This window comes from Octopus sinensis, linkage group LG4 (assembly GCF_006345805.1).
Source record: "Octopus sinensis linkage group LG4, ASM634580v1, whole genome shotgun sequence".
Taxonomy (NCBI): domain Eukaryota; kingdom Metazoa; phylum Mollusca; class Cephalopoda; order Octopoda; family Octopodidae; genus Octopus; species Octopus sinensis.
The window spans coordinates 85901450-85924523 of NC_043000.1; the positions used below are offsets into that span (position 1 = coordinate 85901450).

The 23074-nt window shown below is 35.8% G+C and overlaps 1 protein-coding gene across 5 annotated transcripts in view; it reads right to left on the reverse strand.

Annotated features, from left to right (window-relative positions):
* Positions 1–425: 425 nt before the first annotated feature.
* Positions 426–23074, reverse strand: part of LOC115210688 (thyroid receptor-interacting protein 11-like) — a 680082-nt gene continuing 657433 nt past the window's right edge. For all 5 annotated transcript variants that reach the window (XM_029779369.2, XM_036502228.1, XM_036502227.1 and 2 more), the window contains 3 exons: positions 16127–17200; positions 1541–1606; positions 426–671 (listed from right to left, as the gene is read on the reverse strand). In XM_029779369.2, coding sequence (XP_029635229.1) covers positions 597–671; positions 1541–1606; positions 16127–17200 — 1215 coding nt within the window. In that variant the 3' untranslated portion in view covers positions 426–596. The remainder of the gene's footprint in view (positions 672–1540; positions 1607–16126; positions 17201–23074) is intronic.

Below are 23074 nucleotides of genomic sequence, written 5' to 3' on the forward strand. Positions count from 1 at the left end.
TTAACTTTAAATTTGATTCCTGATAAAGCCATGTTTATCTTTGTCATTACCTTATAACCTATGAGCATAATATGCTTCCATATGTATGTCCAAGGTTAACATAGGTAATTATACCAGTAGTATAATGGATACTTTTATCCCTTCGATGGCTATTGCAAATTCTAACTCTACTAACCTTTATATATATATATATATATATATATATATATATATATATACACACACACACACACATATATATGTATGTATATATATATGTATGTATATATGTGTGTGTGTGTGTGTGTGTGTGTATATATATATATATTATATATATATATATATATATATATATATATATATATAATATATATATACATACACACACTCATATGTACATCATATGTACATATATACATACATACATACATATATATATATATATATATATATATATTATATATATATATATATAATATATATATATGCGTATGTGATCTTTTTCTTGAAGAATGTTGATTATTGATGAAGTTGGCAAAGCAAGAAATAGATTTGATTGTTTGGTTGACCACAAAGGAAACTTCAAAACAACGTTTCTCTAATAAATGATAATCAAATCAACAGTGTCCTTCTAAACTTCTCATTTCAATGATACTAAACAATCCATTCTTCACATCAGGATCAATATGGCCCTAAAAAAAGAAAGTAGCAAATTAATATCAAATTTATAATCTCATTAAAAAGTTTAATAAATCAACTTAATAATTTATAGTTTCAATCATTATGTATGCTCCTACCATTAATCAGTTCTTTCAAGTTAATATTTAGCTGTCATACAGAATATGTTTGGGATAATTATTGTATGGTTTACCTTTATATTCAGGATAATGAGAGACAATTACATTTTCTTTACAGTGAAGGAACTAAAATATATAATGCTTATCAATTTAATAAGAAAAATATTAAATTTTGCCTCTTGAAGCCTTTCACTAAATTTTATTACATTAAAGAAGCCAATTAAATACTACGTTGAGGAAAAAGTTTGTGTACCGTGTTAAAATAATGATTTTTTATGCAAGAATTTATTCAAAAACAACAACATCTATTCTTCAAAATAAAGACCAACATTTTCCAAGACCTTATTTCAATGATAGCAAGCTTTTGGATTTGGTCAGAGTACCAATCCTTCGGCTTTGAATAAAAAAATTCTTGACAGGCTTCTTCATCTTCATGAAATGACTCAAATTGGCAACCTTTCATAAAGTGCTGCATTGATTGGAAGAGACCATAGTCAGATGGAGAAATGTCTGGATTATAAGACTGGATGCAGCAGAACTTCCACACTGTCCAATTCGTCAATCTTGTTGCTGGCCTTTCTGCCGGTATGTGGCTTTGCATTGTCTTGTTGAAACAAAGTGCGCTTTTGACAAACACAGTGAGTCATCATTGAACATGACATGAACTGAATGAACACACACACCACAAAAATATATAAAAAAAGCATTATTTTAACACGGTGCACGAACTTTTTCTTCCACTTAATATAAAGAGCTTTGCAAACCTGAATAGCACTGATTAAATGTAAACGGTAAGTCTGCACAGTTTCTTGATAGCGTTTCTCTGAATCCTAGGAAGAAAGTGAAATAAATACATACATAAAGAAATTAAGAAAATAAATAAGTTAGAGATATTATCATCAATTGGCAGTCTTTAGCCCTGTATTTTTAGTACTATTAACACAAAGCAAAATGTTTATAGCCCAAGGTTTAAAAATGGTTTTACTGGGTAGGTAGAGATAAGATAATATGATAAAGTTTGAAATTCTTCTCCAGAAAGCAAAAGACCTTAAGGAAGAAAATAACTGAACAGGAAATTTTCCAGCAGAAACAAGTATTTTTGATAGTTTGACATATTTAGGATTATCTAAAAATATTTCAGGGTGTGTATAGCAAGTTGTTCTCTATTTTTAGATTGTTTATTGCTTTTGAACTAGAAAAGTCTTTCTTTCTTTCTTTCTTTCTTTCTTTCTTTCTTCTTTCTTTCTTTCTTCCTTCCTTCCTTTCTTTCAGTTGAATTGAAAATATTTATATGCATTTAAGAGTTGAAATAACTGTGAAGATATATATTATGGCTGACTAATCAATGTGTTGGACTAACAACTTTAAGCTGATATTTATCCAGTTTTCCTTTTGCCAAGAATAAAGTTGAAAACTAGGTAACATTGCAATATCAGAATTGAATAGACAACATTAGCAAGACCATCACAGTAACCAAACAGATATTCTATGAACAAATGCAAATGTTTGAACTCATGGACGGCAGAAATAGAAGTTTTGAATTAGATGCTTTGCAATATGTAATTATATCCTTTTACAGAAGCAACATTATCATTTTAATGTCCACTTTTACCATGCTTACATGGGGCAGACAAAGCTTGTTGTGGCAGACTCTCTGCAACCAGATGCCCTCCTTATTGCCAACCATCATCTATTTTCAAGAAAGGCAAGATTTCCATAGAAGATAGTGACACTCATAGCATTCATCTGATGTTGAAAGAAATCTCAAACATGCATGAATGCATGAATGCATGCGTGCATGCACAGAGGTTTCTTTCAGTTTTCAGTTGCTATCTACCAAATCTGCTTTGGTTAGTTCAATGCTTAGTAGAAGACATTTTCTCAAGGTGTTATGCAATGGTTGGGAACTGAACTGCTTAACCATGCAGTCATGCCTACTCCTCATTCTGAATCCAAACCTTCTAAAATAAACTTCATCTTCCTTAATTCATGGGACAATGAAAAGACTATGAGTAATAGGAATATACTGGAACCAATTCCTTTTACCATATTTATTCACTCAAAAATGTTTTATGCTAAAGTTAGAAACTAATCTTTTTTTACATGGTTATGAGGAAGTAACATAAATGAGTGTTGGACAGAATACTATATCTTTTCTCCTTTGTCTCAGTCATGGTACTGTGGTCATGCTGGGGCATTGTTTCAAAGGGTTAGTCAAACAAATCGATCCCAGTACTTATTTTTAAAGTCTGGAACTTTTTCTATCGGTCTCTTTTGCTGAACTGCTAATGTGATGGTCTTGCTAATGTAGTCTATTCAATTCTGATATTGCAATGTTACCTAGTTTTCAACTTTATTCTTGGCAAAAGGAAAACTGGATAAATATCAGCTTAAAGTTGTTAGTCCAACACATTGATTAGTCAGCCATAATATATATCTTCACAGTTATTTCAACTCTTAAATGCATATAAATAGACAAACCAACAACATTTGTCAAGCAATGGTGGGGATAAACCCCGCCCCCACACACAATTGGCTTCTTTCAGTTTCCATCTACCAAATCAACTCACAAAGTTTTGGTTGACCTGAGGTTACAGTAGAAGACATTTGCCCAAGATGCCATGCAGTGGGACTGAACTTGAAACCATGTGGTTAGGAAGCAAACTTCTTTACCACACAGCCATGCCTGCACTATTAGGGAGTTTATTGTTTTGGTTATCTCTATTCTGATTTCTAATATTATCAGGGTTTAACTTACAAAGGTTTGATTTTAGAGAGTCGCATATTTCCTTGCAAAAAATTGGCATTTTGTCAAGGGTGATGAGTTGGGTAGTGGTGATAGAACCAGTATTTATGAACATGAAAGAAAGCAAAAATGTTCAAAGTAAAGATATTATTTAAATTTAAACCCATTATACTACATTCTTAATAATGATAAATTTTTGTGATAAGCGCTTTGGCAGTAAAAAAACAAAAATTAATGAAAATATATTTCAATGAAAAAATATATTTAATCTTAGCCATAAATGAATTAGAAAACTACTGTTGCTGCTGTTACTACTACTACTACTACTACTACTACTACTACTACTACTACTACTACTACTACTACTGCTGCTGCTGCTGCTGCTGCTGCTACTACTACTACTACTACTACTACTACTACTACTGCTGCTACTGCTGCTGCTGGTGCTGCTGCTGCTGCTGCTGCTGCTACTACTACTACTACTACTACTGCTACTGCTGGTGCTGGTGCTGCTGTGCTGCTGCTGCTGCTGCTACTACTACTACTACTACTACTACTACTACTACTACTTCTGCTGCTGCTGCTGCTGCTGCTACTACTGCTGCTACTACTACTACTACTACTACTACTACTGCTACTGCTACTGCTACTGCTGCTGCTGCTGTGTGGAGAGATGCCAAAATAAAAAAATCACTGCTGTTGCTGCTACTCACTGCTACCAATCCATAAACACAACAATCTTTTCCTCCCATGCAGTTGTTGGAATTCTTCTCCAAGTAACTTGAGGTTTGGGTTTTTGGTTTACTTATATCACTAATGAAATTAGGAAGGGCTGAACAACACAACTTCTCATTTCTCATTTTCTAAACATACGAGGCTTTTGGTGTTTTGCTTTTACTGGTTAAACTTTATTTCTCTAATTAATAATGGTGCCAAGAAATAAATTCTTAGGTTTAAGCTGTATGGTTAATACATTTGCTTTCCAACCACATGATTTTAGGTTCAGTTCCACTGCATGTCACCTTGGGAAGATGTCTTCTATTATAAGTCCTGAGATGACCAAAGCCATGTGAGTGATATTAAATCAAAGTATACAGTACTATAGATCCATTTCAGCTGATGATCACAGCAATCAGTTTCACATTGGGTATTAGATAACCAGGTATTAGATGACAGATGAGTTAACTAACTCCACATGCTCTTCAGAGATGGAAGGTATGGAACGACTGTTCTGTGTTATTGAAGGTAAAAAATGTCATATCTGGTTTGTGGGTACTGCAAAGAAAGATGAAACGTCATGGGAGACAATTGAGCAAGGGATTTATTAAGAGTTATGTCTCTTGAACCCCCAAAACACTTGAGTTGGTTGTAAAATCAAGGGTATTCAGGAAATTAAGGCAAATATCTTAGTCAGCAGTCCATGCAAAATCTCAGCTAACAGGATGTATAGAGATGAAATAACATCCAGTAAATGCACCAATTATAAGAATACTACAGCCATTGCTGAGTACAAAATTAAATGATAAGAAGAATAAAATTGGCATTACTATATTTATTAATTAGTAATGATTGTTTCAATAATTGGTGGAGTTATTACATCAATCAACATGCTGGATTATCTTTATCTTTTGCTTGTTTCACTCATTAGACTGCAGCTATGCTGGGGCACTGCCTTGAAGAATTTTTAGTTGAATGAATTGACTCCAGTAATTATTCTATTGTTAAGCCTGGTACTTATTCTATTGGTCACTTATGCTGAACCGCTAAGTCATAGGGATGTAAAAACACAAACACCAATTGTTAAGCAGTGGTGGGGAACAAACACAGATACACTCACACACACACACAACGAGCTTCTTTCAGTTTCCATCTACCAAATCCACTCACAAGTTTTTGATTGGCCCAAGACTACAGTAGGAGACACTTGTCCAAGGTATCCGAGTGGAATTTGAACTCAGTATGAAAAGATGGATAGAATGCTGCTAAGCATTTTGCCCAGCATGCTAACAATTCTGCAAGCTTGCCACCTTAACACCATGTAACATTAAATGAAAATGCACTGATGGTTTCTTTGAGACAAGTAACAGAAATTGCAGTGTACATAGCCACCAGATATAAATACAATGAAAATCAGAGTAATAAATAACTTTAAGTTGAAGTATTGCCAGAGAAACACATAAGGGGAGGAACCACTGAGACAATGTGTCTAGTTTCTCCTCTATATATGATCTCTTACAAACACCTGGGTCACTCATGTTGACAGGTCAAGAAATTGTCTGAATTTATGGTGTACATATATGCCAAAAGAGAAATAAGATGTTCAGATAAAAGCAGTGGTAATTACTACTATATTCTCAGAATTGCCACAAATAAGTATGAGGGAAGAGGGAGAGAAAAATCTGTAGGAAAGGAAAAAGTAAAAAAAAAAGCAGCAAAAAAAGAACAATGTAGAAATAGAACCTAAAAAGATAAGAATAAGGACATATATATACATCTGTTTCGTAAACACTGAACCTTACAAAGGAGATGACAGAAGACTGAAATATGTGGTGTATTACTGTACTTGAGAAGACCTGCCTACCACAATGGAACTGAGATCCTAAAACCAAGGTGCCACATAAAAAGCATTGATGTGGGTGCTGATGTCATGTAAAAACTACTGGTGCTGGTGCTATGTAAAAAGAACTGGTAAATGGCACAAGAATGCTTTTAACTCATTGATTGTCATAACAGCCTCCTCTAAGAATGGAAAGTGAGCATGATTAGAGGTCTTATTCTTTCTGAGAAGCAAGGATCCCAGTTGGAATAACAAGTAAACAGACTCATAATATGAGACAGGGGCTGTTTATTAATTGCTACTGGTATATAAGCAGAAATAAATGTGAGAGTGTTAAGATCTAATTCACTGGGTCATCTATCTAAATAAGTGAACATGCCTTTCATCTTGTTGTCATGAATAAGACTCTTTATAATTTCACTTGTTAAGGTCATCTCTATAGATTTTCTATAGAAATTATAGCCAGCACTAATTTTGTTACAACATTTTGTATGTCAGTATGCCTAATGCAAACAACATTGAGATTGAAGATGAAAAATGGGTAATGTATACTACAAAGTCTATTACCCATTTTTCATCTTCGATCTCAATGTTGTTTACATTAGGTGTACTCAGATATGAAATGTCGTAACAAAATCATCAGTGTTGGCTATAATGTCTATAGAAAATCTGTAGATAACCTTAACAAGTGATGTAATAGCACTGCTAACACAGTAGAACACAGTGTTCACTTATGAAAGCATTTAATATACTTTGTAGAATATCATGGTTGCATAATGAAATACAGTGTCCCAACAGGTCATTAATCTTTATAATTTGTTCCAAATCTTTAAAAACCATTTGTAAGACTGGAACTAAAACGTTCAATTTCAAACAATTGACTATATATCTAAAAAGACAGAAATATTTCATCATTGAAATAGAATGCAATGCAGCAGATTAGCATTGAGTTGTTAATAGTTTTAGACTAACACTAATCTCTTTTTGCTGTTATTGTTAATGATATGTATTAGTGTATTATGCTGATCACTTGTCTTGACAATATCTTTTCTGAGAATTCTACTCATTTCCAATAAATAAACTTAGATTAAGGGAACTTGTAATGCAGATTTAAAATTGATTTGAGAAGATTTTTGATGGATTAATTTTTAGTTCAGCCAGAGAGCAAATCTCTAAGTTTGGTTGGTAGTGGGGCACTAACTCATATATTAACAAACAAATATTTTTACTCTTTACTTGTTTCAGTCATTTTGACTGCGGCCATGCTGGAGCCCCACCTTTAGTTGAGCAAATTGATCCCAGGACTTATTCTTTGTAAGCCTAGTACTTATTCTATCGGTCTCTTTTGCCAAACCGCTAAGTTACGGGGACGTAAACACACCAGCAATGTTGGGGGGACAAACACAGACACACAAACACATATATACATATATGATGGGCTTCTTTCAGTTTCTGTCTACCAAATCCACTCACAAGGCTTTGGTTGGCCCGAGGCTATAGTAGAAGACACTTGCCCAAGGTGCTACACAGTGGGATTGAACCCGGAACCATGTGGTGGTAAGCAAGCTACTTACCACACAGCCACTCCTGAAAAAGAATATCAAGAATGCTTGTTGAACAGTCATAGAGTATGAGGAAACATATTTGATCATTAGGACAGTCTTTTAATTCTGGCTTTAGTTCACAAATAGTTTTAATTCTAGTTCACTATATTTCTTGATTGGCCCATTGAAATGAACTGAATCATACACTTGTAGTTGTATTCAGCAATATTAGGTTATGTACAATTGATTCAGAAATATCATGCCAATGTCCTTTTAAAGAATTCCATGAATGACTAAGTCAATGAGAGAGTCTTTGTCTACAAGGGGTAAGTACCTCAAGAGGCAAGTACCTCAAAAAGGTTAGAACTGCTCATAGTTCTTTTGGGGATCTACAGAATTTTGAAATGTGTTCCTATTTCTTACTCATGAAACAAGTAATAAAGTGGATTGTGATCATGCAATGAAAATTTCCCATAGAAATAAAGCCTTTAACCTGCAACAAGGGGCAGTTACACAAGAAGAAGCTTATTTAGAAGTTTGACTTGTAGAATTCAAAAGTTCTCCTTAAGCCACTTCACAAGGTAACTGCACTATTTTCTATTTGTATGGCAGAGTCATAGAACTGAGACTCTTTCTTGGTATTTATGAAGCATGAACCTGATTTATGGTTGAAGTAACAGTTAAAGTTTTGTTTTCCAGTAGCTTGTTTCATATAGAGACCTAAGGGAGCTGGTTGTGAATGAATGGAAATATATTCATCTTTTTATACGTCAGCCATTACATTTTTGAAGTTACAATCTAAGACATATTTCTAACCAGGTCTTACATACATCCCAACAGATTCTATTGTCAATTGTTTGCAAGAGATGATCTTGTGTACTACTATGGCATCCTTTGTCAATTAAATAAAGCCAATTTTAAGCAGTTAAAGCATCATTGTGAACAACATATTAAAAGATTATTTAAAAATTATTTTGGTTTAACAAAGTTTGCTAGTAGTCCCTGATAAGAGCCACCAGTCCATTCAAGAATAGATTTATACTGAGTAAAGCAAACAGTCAATGCTTAAAGGTGTGTAAAACTTCAGGAGCTGTTGAAGCTGCTTCAAGTTCTTTCTCATATTATAATTCCCGCTCTGTTTTCATGTTTTCATGATTACAATTTTTAGTAAATTAAATGGAAAGGTGAGTCACTGAAGATGAGAGATATTGGTAGAATAATATAATCAGTGGTTTACAAGAGTATTTATAGTAGTAGTAGGTACTAACTGTTGAATTTTGTGGTGATTTAGTAACCATTTCTAATCTTATATAAAACATTATTTACATAGAATTGTAAAAATATGAAATCTTGCTATTTAAAAAAAAATGTTAATTGAAAGTGTACAAAAATGTTTATTGAAACTGTGTAAAAATATCTATTTTGTTAAATCTTCTGTAACAAATGGTATTAACTACATTAACAACTTGTTTCATAATTGCTTAAAGAGATCAGGAATTGTGAGTAATAATCAATGACAAGGTGAAAATATTTTTAGCATATATGTTGTGGATGTGTAAAATACCGAACAATATCATCATTTTATTTGTTATTCGTCATAATATCTATTTAAATATATATTATGTAAAATATATTTTATATCTTTATTGGAAATTTTTCTAGAACATTATCTTTTTATTTATGGCATAATCACTAAAGGTATTAAACATAATACAAAGTGTAGCCAAAAATCTCCCAGATTCTTCATTCTTGGCCATGTAAAATGTAGGAAGGTTTTTCTGCCATAGTCTTTAACTGTATCATTTTTAGCTTTTAAAGCACTTTGAGAGGTAATCTTGAGCTGGAAGCTTAGGATTACTTTTTCTACCAACTTGGCCAACCCATGTCAATAAAGAAAGCATATCTATTATGATATACTTGACTATGAGAGTATCCAGTTTTATGTGCATGTGTGTGTGTGTGTGTGTGTGTGTGTGTGTGTGTGTGTGTGTGTGTGTGTGTGTGTGAAAGAGAGAAATTATTATCCTCATTAATGTTTTTATATCTGCTCATCCAAGGACTGGACGTTTATAAAATTGCCTCTATCTTGTCTACACACATTTCCTTTACAGGCTTTCATTCCTCTTAGGTCACTCCTACCATGATAGTTCTTGGTTATCTTAGATTTGCATCCGTTAAGAGTGTGAACTCCCAAATGACCTACAATATTTAAGTACTAATTTATATTTTTATCACTCTCTTTTCCTTCCTCCATCTTTCTCTCTCTCCCTCCTTGTGTGTATGTATGTATGTGTGTGTGGTGTGTGTGTGTGTGTATATATGTATACACACACACATATACATACATATGTATATAATATATATATATATATATATATATATATATATATATATATATATATATACATATATGTATATTTATATGTGTACATATATACACATAAATATATATACACATACTTGCATGCATGAATGCACACACACACACACACACACATTTCCACTTCAATCAGTGTTGCATTTGTGCAAATGTATACAAATTAAAGATTCTATTTTTTATGAAGTCACTAATATTCCATAGCTAGTAATGCCTCCAGCATTATAACCAGCACTAAATTAGGTTCTTGTCAGTGTTCATTTAACTCTGATTGCTGTGAGACCAAGAAGAAACAATGTATAACTGTATTGAATTCGTCTTACTTTATACACAAATGCCAAGAACATTTTAAAAACTGGCAAAACAAAATTCTTAGATTTTTAACAAAATATATGTAGGTTAAGAAAAATAAATATTTATAATTTTGCTGTGGAATGAAATTTGGAGGAGATAAACCCCAAGTTTTTGCAACAATGTGGATTAAGGATTTTTTAATGGCTTTCAGATTAACACCAGCAAGCCAATTTGTACACCCTATGTGAATTAATATTCTTTTTCTAGAGGGTTGTAAGCTTTTTATTTATTTATACAGGAACTTGAGAGGAACACATTCTGATATGAAATTAAAAGTTCAATACCTGTGATTTTGGTGAAAACTTATGGGAGATTTTCAACTAACACACACACACACACACACACAACACACACAAACACACACACACACAGACACACACACACACACAGACACACACACACACAGAGACACACGTATGTATATGTGTATCTGTGTATGTGTGTGTATGTTTATGTGTGTGCGTGTGTATACATATTCTTTTATTTTTTTACTTGTTTCAGTCATTTGACTGCAGCCATGCTGGAGCATTGCCTTAAAGAACGTTAGTCAGAGAAATCGACCCCAGGACTTATTCTTTGCAAGCCTAGTACTTATTCTACTGTTCTCTTTTGCTGAATCTCTATGTTATGGGGACATAAACACACCAGCATCGGTTTTCAAGCAATGGTGGGAGGACAAACACAGACACATACATAAAAATATATACATACATACATATATATATATATATATATATATATATATATATATATATATATATATATATATATATATATATATATATACACACAACAGGCTTCTTCCATTTTCTGTCTACTAAATCCACTCAAAATTTGGTTGGTCTAAGGATATAGTAGAAGACACTTGCTCAAGGTGCCACACAGTGTGACTGAACCCAGAACCATATGGTTGAGAAGCAAGCTTCTTACCAAACAACTACACTTGCGCCTATATATGTATATATATATATATATATATATATATATGTGAAAACATATACACATACAATGTTTTTTTATGGTAAAAAACTTAACAAATTGATACTCAGAGTTTCTAAGCATAACCAATAAACAGAGAGAAGTTTTAGAACAGTACAATGGTTTACAGATATTTAGAAATATTTTAGTCTTAGATCAGTACTAGCTAAACAGATGTACTTTCAAAGGTGTTCCAGTTGTGAAATTGCTACTTTTACTTCTGACATAATATTTTGGACAACGTTATCTTATGTGTCCTTTCTTTTAGAAGAAGGTTGGGTGTAACTTGAATGAGATTTATTGGTTATTTCCAATGTACAGTGACAAACACTGAGTATCCTTCATTGATGTGGGAGGATTTGTCAGTAACTCAACATCTGAGGCAGGAAGAGAACATTTGCCCAGGATTGAGATTGGTGAGGGCTTTAAGATGCTTAGCTCCTTTTTGCATGATTGTCCATATTTGTGATAATTAGATAATTCAAATTTATTTTTACTTATAGGATATAAAATATTTATTCATATTTTATACTATATAAATTTCTTTTCTAGTTCCAGTAGTGATTCTGCTATGAGAGCCAGGTCATCAGCATAGAGGAGCTCCCAGGGGCATCCTGTTTTGAATTCCTCTGTTATTGCCTGGAGGACTATGATGAATAAAGGGGGACTGAGCCTTGGTGTACACCTACTTCTACCCGGAATTCTTAACAAGGTTCTTTCACCTTCTGTCAGCTGGTTTACAGATATTTAGAAATATTTGTAAACCATTGCATTGTTCCAAAAGTTAACTTTTGTTTAATGATCAATTACAAGAAAAAAAAAAAAAAGTTTACTTTGGTATATGAATGTATTTACTTTATTCACCTTGTTTTGCAGCTATGCACTCACATATACATGTGTTTGTGTGTGTGTGTGTCTGTATGTATGCATGCATGTATGTATGTATGTGTGTGTGCATATATATATATATGCATATATATACATATATATATATATATATATATATATATATATATATATATATATATATATATATATATATTCCGGGTAGAGGTAGGGGGTCCACCAAGGCTCAGTACTCAGCCCCCTCCTATTTATCATAGTCCTCCAGGCAATAACGGAGGAATTCAAGACAGGATGCCCTTGGGAGCTCCTCTATGCTGATGACCTTGCTCTAATTGCTGAGTCGCTATCAGAACTGGAGGAGAAGTTTCAGGTGTGGAAACAAGGATTAGAATCGAAGGGCCTCAGAGTCAATCTAGCTAAAACCAAAGTCGTAATCAGTAGGAAGGTAGACAAATCACAAACACCTTCAGGTAGATGGCCCTGCTCGATCTGTAGAAAAGGTGTAGGTAGAAACTCTATAAGATGCACCAAGTGTAAGCTATGGACACATAAGAGATGCAGCAATGTCAAAGGAAGGCTAACTAGGAAGATGGTTTTTGTATGTGGCAGATGCTCAGGAACAATAAACACTGAAAATGCTCTGAGACCAACTTCCGTCACTTTCCAGGGAGAAAAACTAGAAATAGTTGATAGTTTCCGTTACCTAGGTGACCAAGTCAGCAGCGGGGGCGGGTGTGCTGAAAGTGTAACTGCTAGAGTAAGAATAGCTTGGGCAAAGTTCAGAGAGCTCTTACCTCTGCTGGTGACAAAAGGCCTCTCGCACAGAGTGAAAGGCAGACTGTATGATGCGTGTGTACGAACAGCCATGCTACATGGCAGTGAAACATGGGCCGTGACTGCTGAGGATATGCGTAAGCTCGCTAGAAATGAAGCCAGTATGCTCCGATGGATGTGTAATGCCGGTACTCACACTCGGCAGAGTGTAAGTACCTTGAGAGAAAAGCTGGACCTAAGAAGCATCAGTTGTGGTGTGCAAGAGAGACGTTTGCGCTGGTATGGTCATGTGGCGAGAATGGATGAAGATAGTTGTGTGAAAAAGTGCCACACCCTAGCGGTTGAGGGAACCTGTGGAAGAGGCAGACCCAGGAAAACCTGGGACGAGGTGGTGAAGCACGACCTTCGAACTTTAGGTCTCACTGAGGAAATGACTAGAGACCGAGACCTCTGGAAGTGTGCTGTGCGCGAGAAGACCCGGCAGGACAAGTGAGTCCACAACCCGTGGCCTTCTACATGGGATGGAGCCAGCCTACGTATGCATACCTTCCCTTCTTGGGACACAAAACTCTACTTGTGAAGACGTGTTGAGGCAAGTGAGGATCAGAATCGAAATTGATCAATGGAAATTGCGGATGTGCTACCAGTGCCGGTGGCATGTCGAAACTCTGCTTGTGAAGACCCATTGAGGCAAGTGAGGATCAGAATCGAAATCGATCAATGGAAATTGCAGATGTGTTACCAGTGCCGGTGGCATGTAAGAGAACTTTCCGTTTCGCGACCGTTGCCAGCACCGCCCCGTTTCGTGTCCGTTGCCAGCCTCGCCTGGCCCTCATGCCGGTGGCACATAAAAAGCACCATCCGTTCGTGGCCGTTTGCCAGCTCTGTCTGGCACCAGTGCGGGTGGCACGTAAAAAGCACCCACTACACTCATGGAGTGGTTGGCATTAGGAAGGGCATCCAGCCGTAGAAACACTGCCAGATTTGACTGGGCCTGATGAAGCCTTCTGGCTTCACAGACCCCAGTAGAACCGTCCAACCCATGCTAGCATGGAAAACGGACGCTAAATGATGATGATGATGATGATGATATATATATATATATATATATATATATATATATATATATATATATATATATATATAAATCTATAAATCTTTAGTTAAATATATTCAATGAGAATATTATATATAGAATTTACATTGAGTGCTCTATTGTATCATAGTATTAATACTATTAAAGTATTTATACATTTAATATGAGCGATTATATATACTATATAATATATTGTTAATAATATCAGGAAATCAATATCAGAAAATTCTTCAGGAAGATATATACATGTGTAGAATATATTTATATTTTTGATAAAAAAACCATTTGATAGATTATACAAATTTCACATTTTATACCTCTGAGGAGCAGAAATGTTGTCTATAAATGCTTATCAAATTTAGGATTCCATTATAGGAACAACACTTCTGCGAAACGATCATAAGATGCTTTAAAATCTTAATTCAAAACTTTTAAACTTTTATTATTATATATTTATACATATTTACATATAATTATATATAGTTATATTTTTAATACAACAATTATTCTATACATGTATATATCTTCCTGAAGAATTTTTTGATATTGATTTCCTGATATTATTAACAATATATTATATATATTATAAATGTGTCGAGTGTCCTTTCATTTGTCCACTCATTCATGTAAATATATATATATATATATATATATATATATATATATATATAAAGCTTATACATAAATGCCTTGTTATGCTCTGTTATGCTACATAATTATGTATTATCAACTTAACTGAGTCATATTGAGAATACATACATACATCGCACTCTGAATCAGAGCAAAATTATACATGCTTCAAGTATATAAATATATTTAGGTCCACCGCCACCCACTGCAACTCTCACTCTCTCTCTCTACTCATGCACACATACACACACACACACACACACACACACACACGCATGCATGATTGTATTTGTATTAAAATTTATCTAAGAATTGCATTCCAAGTCAGTACCAAAACCATGAATAATTCAGAGTGCTGTTTTCTGGTAATTTTTGAGAAACTTGAAGTAATGCAATCCTGTGTTAGCTGATATAAAGAAATATATACTTTACAAAATGTATTGACTACTCTTTTCTACCATGTATATGTAAGGTGGAAGTGGGGTCAGGGGCGAATAGCATTCAATAACCAATTCTGATCAGTACTCTACAGAATACTCAAGTGTGAAAGAAATGGGTGTGGAAGGACGAAGAGGTAAGTATTAATGATTACACTAGAATACTTAACTGGAAGAAAAGAATAAGGAAAGGAGAAGAAAATGAAAAAGGCCATCATTTGAAATTGGCTGACTTGTCAGAGGTCATTGCAATAAGAAAGTGGAGTAGTGGTTTCTGTAATGGGTAAGATGCTTGACAGATTGGAACATAATTACATAAGTAGATACCTGTCTAAAAAACTGAGAGAAAGGCATTTTAGTATATAATACTCATTAATGTAAAGTATAGCAAGATATATTTGTTTATTCTTCTTGTAAGGGCCATTATCTGATTGAACAAAAGCACATACACACATATACATACACATCTATATAGTTGAAGTCAAACTGTCCAAGTGCAGCCACTTCCTGCACATTGACCATCCATCTTAGTATAAGTTTACTTGTCACTGGTCACTTCTGAGACAGCTTATAGTCTAAACAATCATTCACCTCCAACTCATACTGCAAGTTGGACATTTGATCTATTCTAATGGATCTTAGTCTATTTGGGTGGCATGCTTTGAGATGGCATTTTAACTCAACCATTTAACAGCATACTTTGCTACATAAGCCACATGGAAGGTCAGATGGGGTGTTATATTGCTTTTTGGCATCATGAGTAACATGACCCTGTTCCTGGCTGAGCAATGCAAATTTTGAAAGGCATACACAATTATAGACCTGGTATTATAAGGGACTGTCTAGAGCCCTATTCTAGGAGTGGTACTTCAGCCTTCCTATGTTTCCAGTATGTTTCAATTGTGCAAGCTAAGCACTTGAAGTGATTTATTCACTTAGGTATTTAAATAATTATGGGTATGTATGTACGGTGAACATTTTCGTTTTTAATAATATCAAATTGTTACTTACTATTAACTCTTGCTGAAGTTGTGATATAAGGACCTTCAGTAATTCGATCTGATTCGATTTCTGTATATCAATCTGTTCCTTCTCTGAACTATTGTTTGGAAGTGTCTGTTGAATGTTGTTATCATCTGTAGTTTGAATAGACCTTTCATTTGGCTGGGAGGGGTATAATTGAAGTTGTTCTTGTTGATTAGAGTGTAGTCGAATGCTGCTGTCATTAATATTCTTGCTATCAAGGCCACTAATATCTTTAGCAGCCACATTTTGTTTTTCAAGCAACAATGATGTATAATTTTTCTCTAACAAGCTATAGTTTTCAATTGCTGCATTTAATTTTTGTTTTAGCTCACTGTTTTCATTGAATGATATTTCAAGGTCTTCAATAACATTCTCTTTCTCCAGGAATAATTTTTTGTTTTCATCCCTCAGTGTCTGCAAATGATTCAATATTATACTTTGGTCTTGTAGAACTTCTGAGCAGCTGTTCAGTTGAATACTTCTTTTTAACCCATCTTCTTCTATCACATCCTCTGTTTCTGGATTCCTCTGTTGACTCGTTCTTAAATCAGTGTCTGAATGCTTGTTTATTATATTTTGCTTGCCTTGCTCCCAGTTCTCAAAATTAGGATTAATAGTTTCAGGGATTTCTTGAATAACATTCTTTGTTTCCAAGGCAGCTATTTCATTTTGGGCTACCCATTTGGTGTTAGTTACCTTTTCAAGGACTTCTTGCATTTTATCCCGTTCTTCAAGGAGTTTCTCATAATCCTCTTGCAGTATGTCCCCAGCATTGACTAGGTCTTGGTGTTCTTTTTGCAGAAGCAGGTAATCTTGTTTGAGTTGTTCAAGTTCCAGTGTTAGTAAGTCATTTTGTTGCTGTATTGGAGATAACTGACTGTCTTGCCCACTGTCAATACTCTCATCAGAGTCTTTCCTCATAAATCGATTATAAACTTTACTTAATTGAAAAGATAACTGTTCAATTTGAAAGTGCAAGCATTCATTTTTGGCTAGTAGATCATTAACTTTATCATCTGTAACGAAATCAGCTTGGGTTTCTGAATCTTGGCCCTGATTCTGAAAGGAAAAGAAAAAGAAAAACAACAGCTAAATAATTAAATTTTCTCACCATTACTAATTATCATATTTTTAGTTTTGGAAAAGAAGGTTACCGAAAAGCTGCAGTTCTATCAATGAAGAACAGAGGAATAAGTATTTTTTAGAGCAATCATCTAACAAATGGAAAGATTAGACAGTAAAACATTTCATATTTATTTTAATATTTATAAAATAATTCTTTAACATTATGAAGTCTTTCATCAAGAAGATAATAATTTTTGTTAAAAAGCTTAAAACAAAAGAGAAAATTAAGAAAACAATATTGTTGAGTTGAAGTATGTCTTGGTTGGTCCATCTAATTATATGATATTTTCACTGATATAATCCCTGACTGTCTTCAGGCACCATGATTTTGCAACAATTCATATATTCCAAGCTGCTATAATTTGACTCCAAATCTTTTAGAGAAGATTGATCATTCTTTAATTGTTTCTGCATACTCTTTTAATTAATCAATTTTAACAAATGATATATAATTTTATTAAGCATTGCTATTTAGTCTTAGATCAGTACTAGCTAAACAGATGTACTTTCAAAGGTGTTCCAGTTGTGAAATTGCTACTTTTACTTCTGACATAATATTTTGGACAACGTTATCTTATGTGTCCTTTCTTTTAGAAGAAGGTTGGGTGTGACTTGAATGAGATTTATTGGTTATTTCCAATGTACAGTGACAAACACTGAGTATCCTTCATTGATGTGGGAGGATTTGTCAGTAACTCAACATCTGAGGCAGGAAGAGAACATTTGCCCAGGATTGAGATTGGTGAGGGCTTTAAGATGCTTAGCTCCTTTTTGCATGATTGTCCATATTTGTGATAATTAGATAATTCAAATTTATTTTTACTTATAGGATATAAAATATTTATTCATATTTTATACTATATATATATATATATAGGCCTAGGCTTAGCTGATTCCCAACTATGTGGTTTGAGTTCAATCCTGCTGTGGGCATACATCTTCTACTGCAGCCCTCAGCCAACCAAAACCTTAGGAGTGAATTTAGCTGACAGAAGGTGAAAGAACCTTGTTAAGAATTCCGGGTAGAAGTACGAGGGGCGTTCAATAAGTAATACCCCTGACCCACTTCCCATAGAAGTAGAGCAACGAAACTTGGGACAGTTATTAGCCTTTTTCTACATAGGAACCACCCAGAGTTATGCATTTCTCCCATCGTTTGATGCAGCTCTGAAGACCATTTTTGTAGAAGACCCCAGCTTGGTCCTCCAACCACGACGTGACTTCATAAATCAAGGCTGCATCATCTGGGAAACGCTTTCCTTTCAAAAACAACTTCATGGCTGGGAAGAGGTGAAAATCAGAGGGTGCAAGGTCAGGAGAGTAGGGGGGATAGGGGATGAGTTCATAGCCGCACGCCTGTGCTTCTGATCTGGCGACACGCGAGTTGTGGATCGGAGCATTGTCCTGCAGGAGGAGGATGCCTTTGCTGATCTTGCCCCGCCTCTTGATTTTGATAGCTTCTCTTAATTTCCTCAAAAGTGAAGCATAATAGACTCCTGTAATTGTGGCACCCTTTGCCAGGAAATCTGTCTTCACTACTCCGTCCTGGTCCCAGAAGACTGTAAGCATGACCTTGCCAGTGGAGGGCTGCACCCTTGCCTTCTTTGGAGGAGGTGAGTCACGGTGCTTCCACTGCATTGACTGGGCTTTGGTCTCTGGATCATAGTGATGGACCCAGGTTTTATCCTATGCAATCAGCCTTTTGAAAAATTTTGACTCATCTTCTTGGCACATCTCCAAATTCATCCTCGAGCAATCGACGCGTTCTTGCTTCTGGAAAGGTGTGAGCAACCTGGGAATCCATATGGCAGACACATTTTGCATATGCAAATGGTTATGAATGATAGTTTCCACAGACCTGGTACTAATCTTGACCTCATGGGCTATTTGGTGAGTAGTTATGCGTCGATCTTCCAAAATGGCAGCTTCAACTTGACAGACAGATGCCTCATCAATTGCAGAAGGGGGGGGCGACCAGATCTGGGAGCTGTTTCCACAGAGTTCCGACCATGTTTGAATTCATGATGCCAGCGTTTTACAAGGTCATATGATGGGGCATCATCACCATAAGTTACTTTCATTTCATCAAAAGTCTCCTGTGGTGTGTGTCCTTTCAAATACAAAAACTGGATCACTGCTCGACACTCAACAGGCTCCATTTCACACTTGACTCAGTTCAAACACTTGTAAATCGGAAACCACAATTAGTTCAGAGCTGTAATTTGCCACTTAATCTATAGAGATATAAATAATTGCACATGCAAAATTTCAGCTAGATCAAACAACTGCAAGTGGGTCAGGGGCATTACTTATTGAACGCCCCTCGTAGGTGTACACCAAGGCTCAGTCCCCCTTTATTCATCATAGTCCTCCAGGCAATAACAGAGGAATTCAAAACAGGATGCCCTTGGGAGCTCCTCTATGCTGATGACCTGGCTCTCATAGCAGAATCACTACCGGAACTAGAAAAGAAATTTCGGGTGTGGAAGCAAGGGTTAGAATCAAAGGGCCTTAGAGTAAATGTAGCAAAGACCAAAGTTATAGTAAGCAGAAAGGCGAACTCAGCACACACCCCCTCGGGCAGGTGGCCCTGCTCGATCTGTAGGAAAGGTGTAGGTAGAAACTCCATAAGATGGACGCATAAGAGGTGCAGCAACATCAAAGGGAAATTAACTGATAGGATAGCTTTCATGTGCGGCAGATGCACTGGGACAATAGACACCACAGATACTCAGAAAACAGATTCCATCACACCCCAGGGGGAGAAACTAGAAGTAGTTGATAGTTTCCGCTACCTGGGTGACCAAGTTAGTAGTCGAGGTGGATGCTCAGAGAGTATCACCACTAGAATACGAATAGCCTGGGCAAAGTTCAGAAAGCTCCTACCCCTACTGGTGACAAAGGGTCTCTCGCTCAAAGTGAAAGGTAGATTGTATGACGCATGTGTGCGAACTGCCATGCTTCACGGTAGTGAAACATGGGCTGTGACTGCAGGGGACATGCGTAGACTTGAAAGGAATGAAGCTAGCATGGTCCGCTGGATGTGTAATGTCAGTGTGCATGCACGACAGAGTGTAAGCACCCTGAGAGAAATACTGGACATAAGAAGCATCAGATGTGGTGTGCAAGAGCGACGCTTGCGATGGTATGGTCATGTACTGCGGATGGATGAGGAGAGATGTGTGAAGAAGTGCCACTCCCAAACAGTTGAAGGTATCAGGGGGAGAGGTAGACTCAGGAAGACATGGGATGAGGTAGTCAAGCATGACCTCAGAGCGTTGGGCCTCACTGAGGCAATGGCAAAGGACCGAGATCTCTGGAGATATGCTGTGACTGCAAAGACCCGGGCTGCTTCCTGCACCAGTCCCGCATAGCCCCTGCCCATTCAAAGTACCTTGGATTCCAGAACATCCCGCTGTGCTTGAGGAGACCTGTCGAGTCAAGTACATGAACATCGAAATAAATATCAATGGAAATAGCAGTTGTGATACCTGTGCCGGTGGCACATAAAAAGCACCATCCGAACGTGGCCGATGCCAGCGCCGCCTTGGCTGGATTCCATGCCGGTGGCACATTAAAAGCACCAACCGATCGTGGCCGATGCCGGACCCCCCTGGCACCTGTGCAGGTGGCACATAAAAAGCACCCACAACACACGCGGAGTGGTTGGCGTTAGGAAGGGCATCCAGCTGTAGAAACTTTGCCAGATCAGACTGGAGCCTGGTGCAGCCCCTGGCCTCCCAGACCCCAGTTGAACCGTCCAACCCGTGCTAGCGCGGAAAACGGACGTTAAACGATGATGATGATGATGATGATATATATATATATATATATGTATTCTGTAGAAGAGCGTGGGCTCGAAACGTAAAAGACTTTTTTTTATTCCTGAGTGTTATACTAATACATCTATTTGTTTTGTACACCACCTGTCTTCGTCTTTTGTTTTCTCCGTAAACTCTTCCTATATATATATATATATATATATATATATATATATATGAAAGAACCTTGTTGTATATATATACATATATATATATTTATATATATCGGGGTAGATGCATGAAAGAATGATGGAAAATAAACAACCTTTAAATCAGTTCAAATGTTTGAATTTAACTAATTCTGGATTGCCTTGAAAATGTTGTGTTAACATGTATTTTCGGAAATATTAGCTTGTTCAGAAAATACTGCCTGATTTTTCAAAAACATTTTTCAAATTCGATTTAAGATGTTATTTTTGTAGTGTTTTAGATGAAATTTTACATGCTTAATAATTGATGTGTACTCTTTAATAAATTTTTATTGATTTCTTTCAGAATATAATTTTGAAGTGCAGAAATCCTTAATTTCAAACATGAAAAAAGAAGAAATGCATTTACTTTTTTTTTGCATGAATTGAAGCTTGGACATAATGCTTTCCAAGTAACCACCAATATCAACAGAGTATGGAGTAAAGGGCCCACCAGTGATCAGACAATACAATGGTGGTTTGAGAGATTCTGTAGCAGGAATGAGAGCCTTGAAGATCAAAAAAGTAGAGGATGTCCATCCACCCTTGATGATCAGCATTTGAAAACAATAGTCAAACAAATCCCATGACCAAGTGTCAGAAAAATGTCTCATATGCTTGGTATCAGTGTTTTAACATTATCAGATTACCTGAAGAAAATCGGCAATGTGAAAAGTCTTGATAAATGGGTTCTGCATGATGTCAATGAAAATCAAAGACTTCAGCATTTTTGAAGTGTGTTCGATGCTCTCCCTGCAAAACTCTAATGACCCATTTCTTGATTGAATAGTGATTTGCAATGAAAAATGGACCCATTATGACAATCATAAGCAATTGGGTCAATGGCTTGATTGTGATGAAGCACCCAAACATTTCCTGAAACTGAAGTTGCATCAGCAAAAGATTATGGTTACTGTCTGGTGGTCTGTTATTGGTGTTATCCATTACAGCTTTCTGGAACCTAATCAGAACATTACATTGAAAGTTTACCGTAAGCAACTGGAAGAAATGCATGTTCACTTGAGCAAAATGAGACCTGCACTTGTTAATCGATGTGGTCCAATTCTGCTCCATGACAATGCTCAACTGCATGTTTCTAGGATGACACTGCAGAAGCTCACAAAAGAAGTTGAAAATGAGAGAAAGCAAAAGGTGGAAATTTTCAGATGATGAATGATGAATTTATATGTATAAATATGTACTTAATATATTTAATGTATTTGATGTGTCTAATTCACTTATGTCAATAATTGCTTTTATACCTGCTCAACCTGATCTATCTTATAGCCTTTCTTTGCCTTGTAGAATGATCCCCTGTAAAGACATCGGAGTCTAATTTTGAATCTTTTGAGCACTACTAAGTGTCTTCTATACAGAGAATATCTGGATTTCAGCTGTTGACTATATATATATATATATATATATATATATATATATATATATATACACACATACATACATGCCTGGCATTTTGCTGTACTCAAGAAGACCTGTATTCCTCAGCAGAAGTGTTAAGACTAGTCCTCCTGGTGAAAAGGATTGGCCAGTAAGAGTCCTGAGCCAGCACCACATAAAAAGCACTCATGCTGGTACCATGTAAAAGCACTCACTTGGTGCCACATAAAGACATCCAGCACACTCTGTAAAGTGGTTAGTGTTAAGAAGGGCATCCAACTGTAGAAACGGTGCCAAATCAGACTGGAGCCTGGTGCAGCTCTCCAGCTCTGATCAAACCATCCAGCCCATGTCAGCATGGACAGTGGACATTAAATGATGATAATGATACACACACACACACA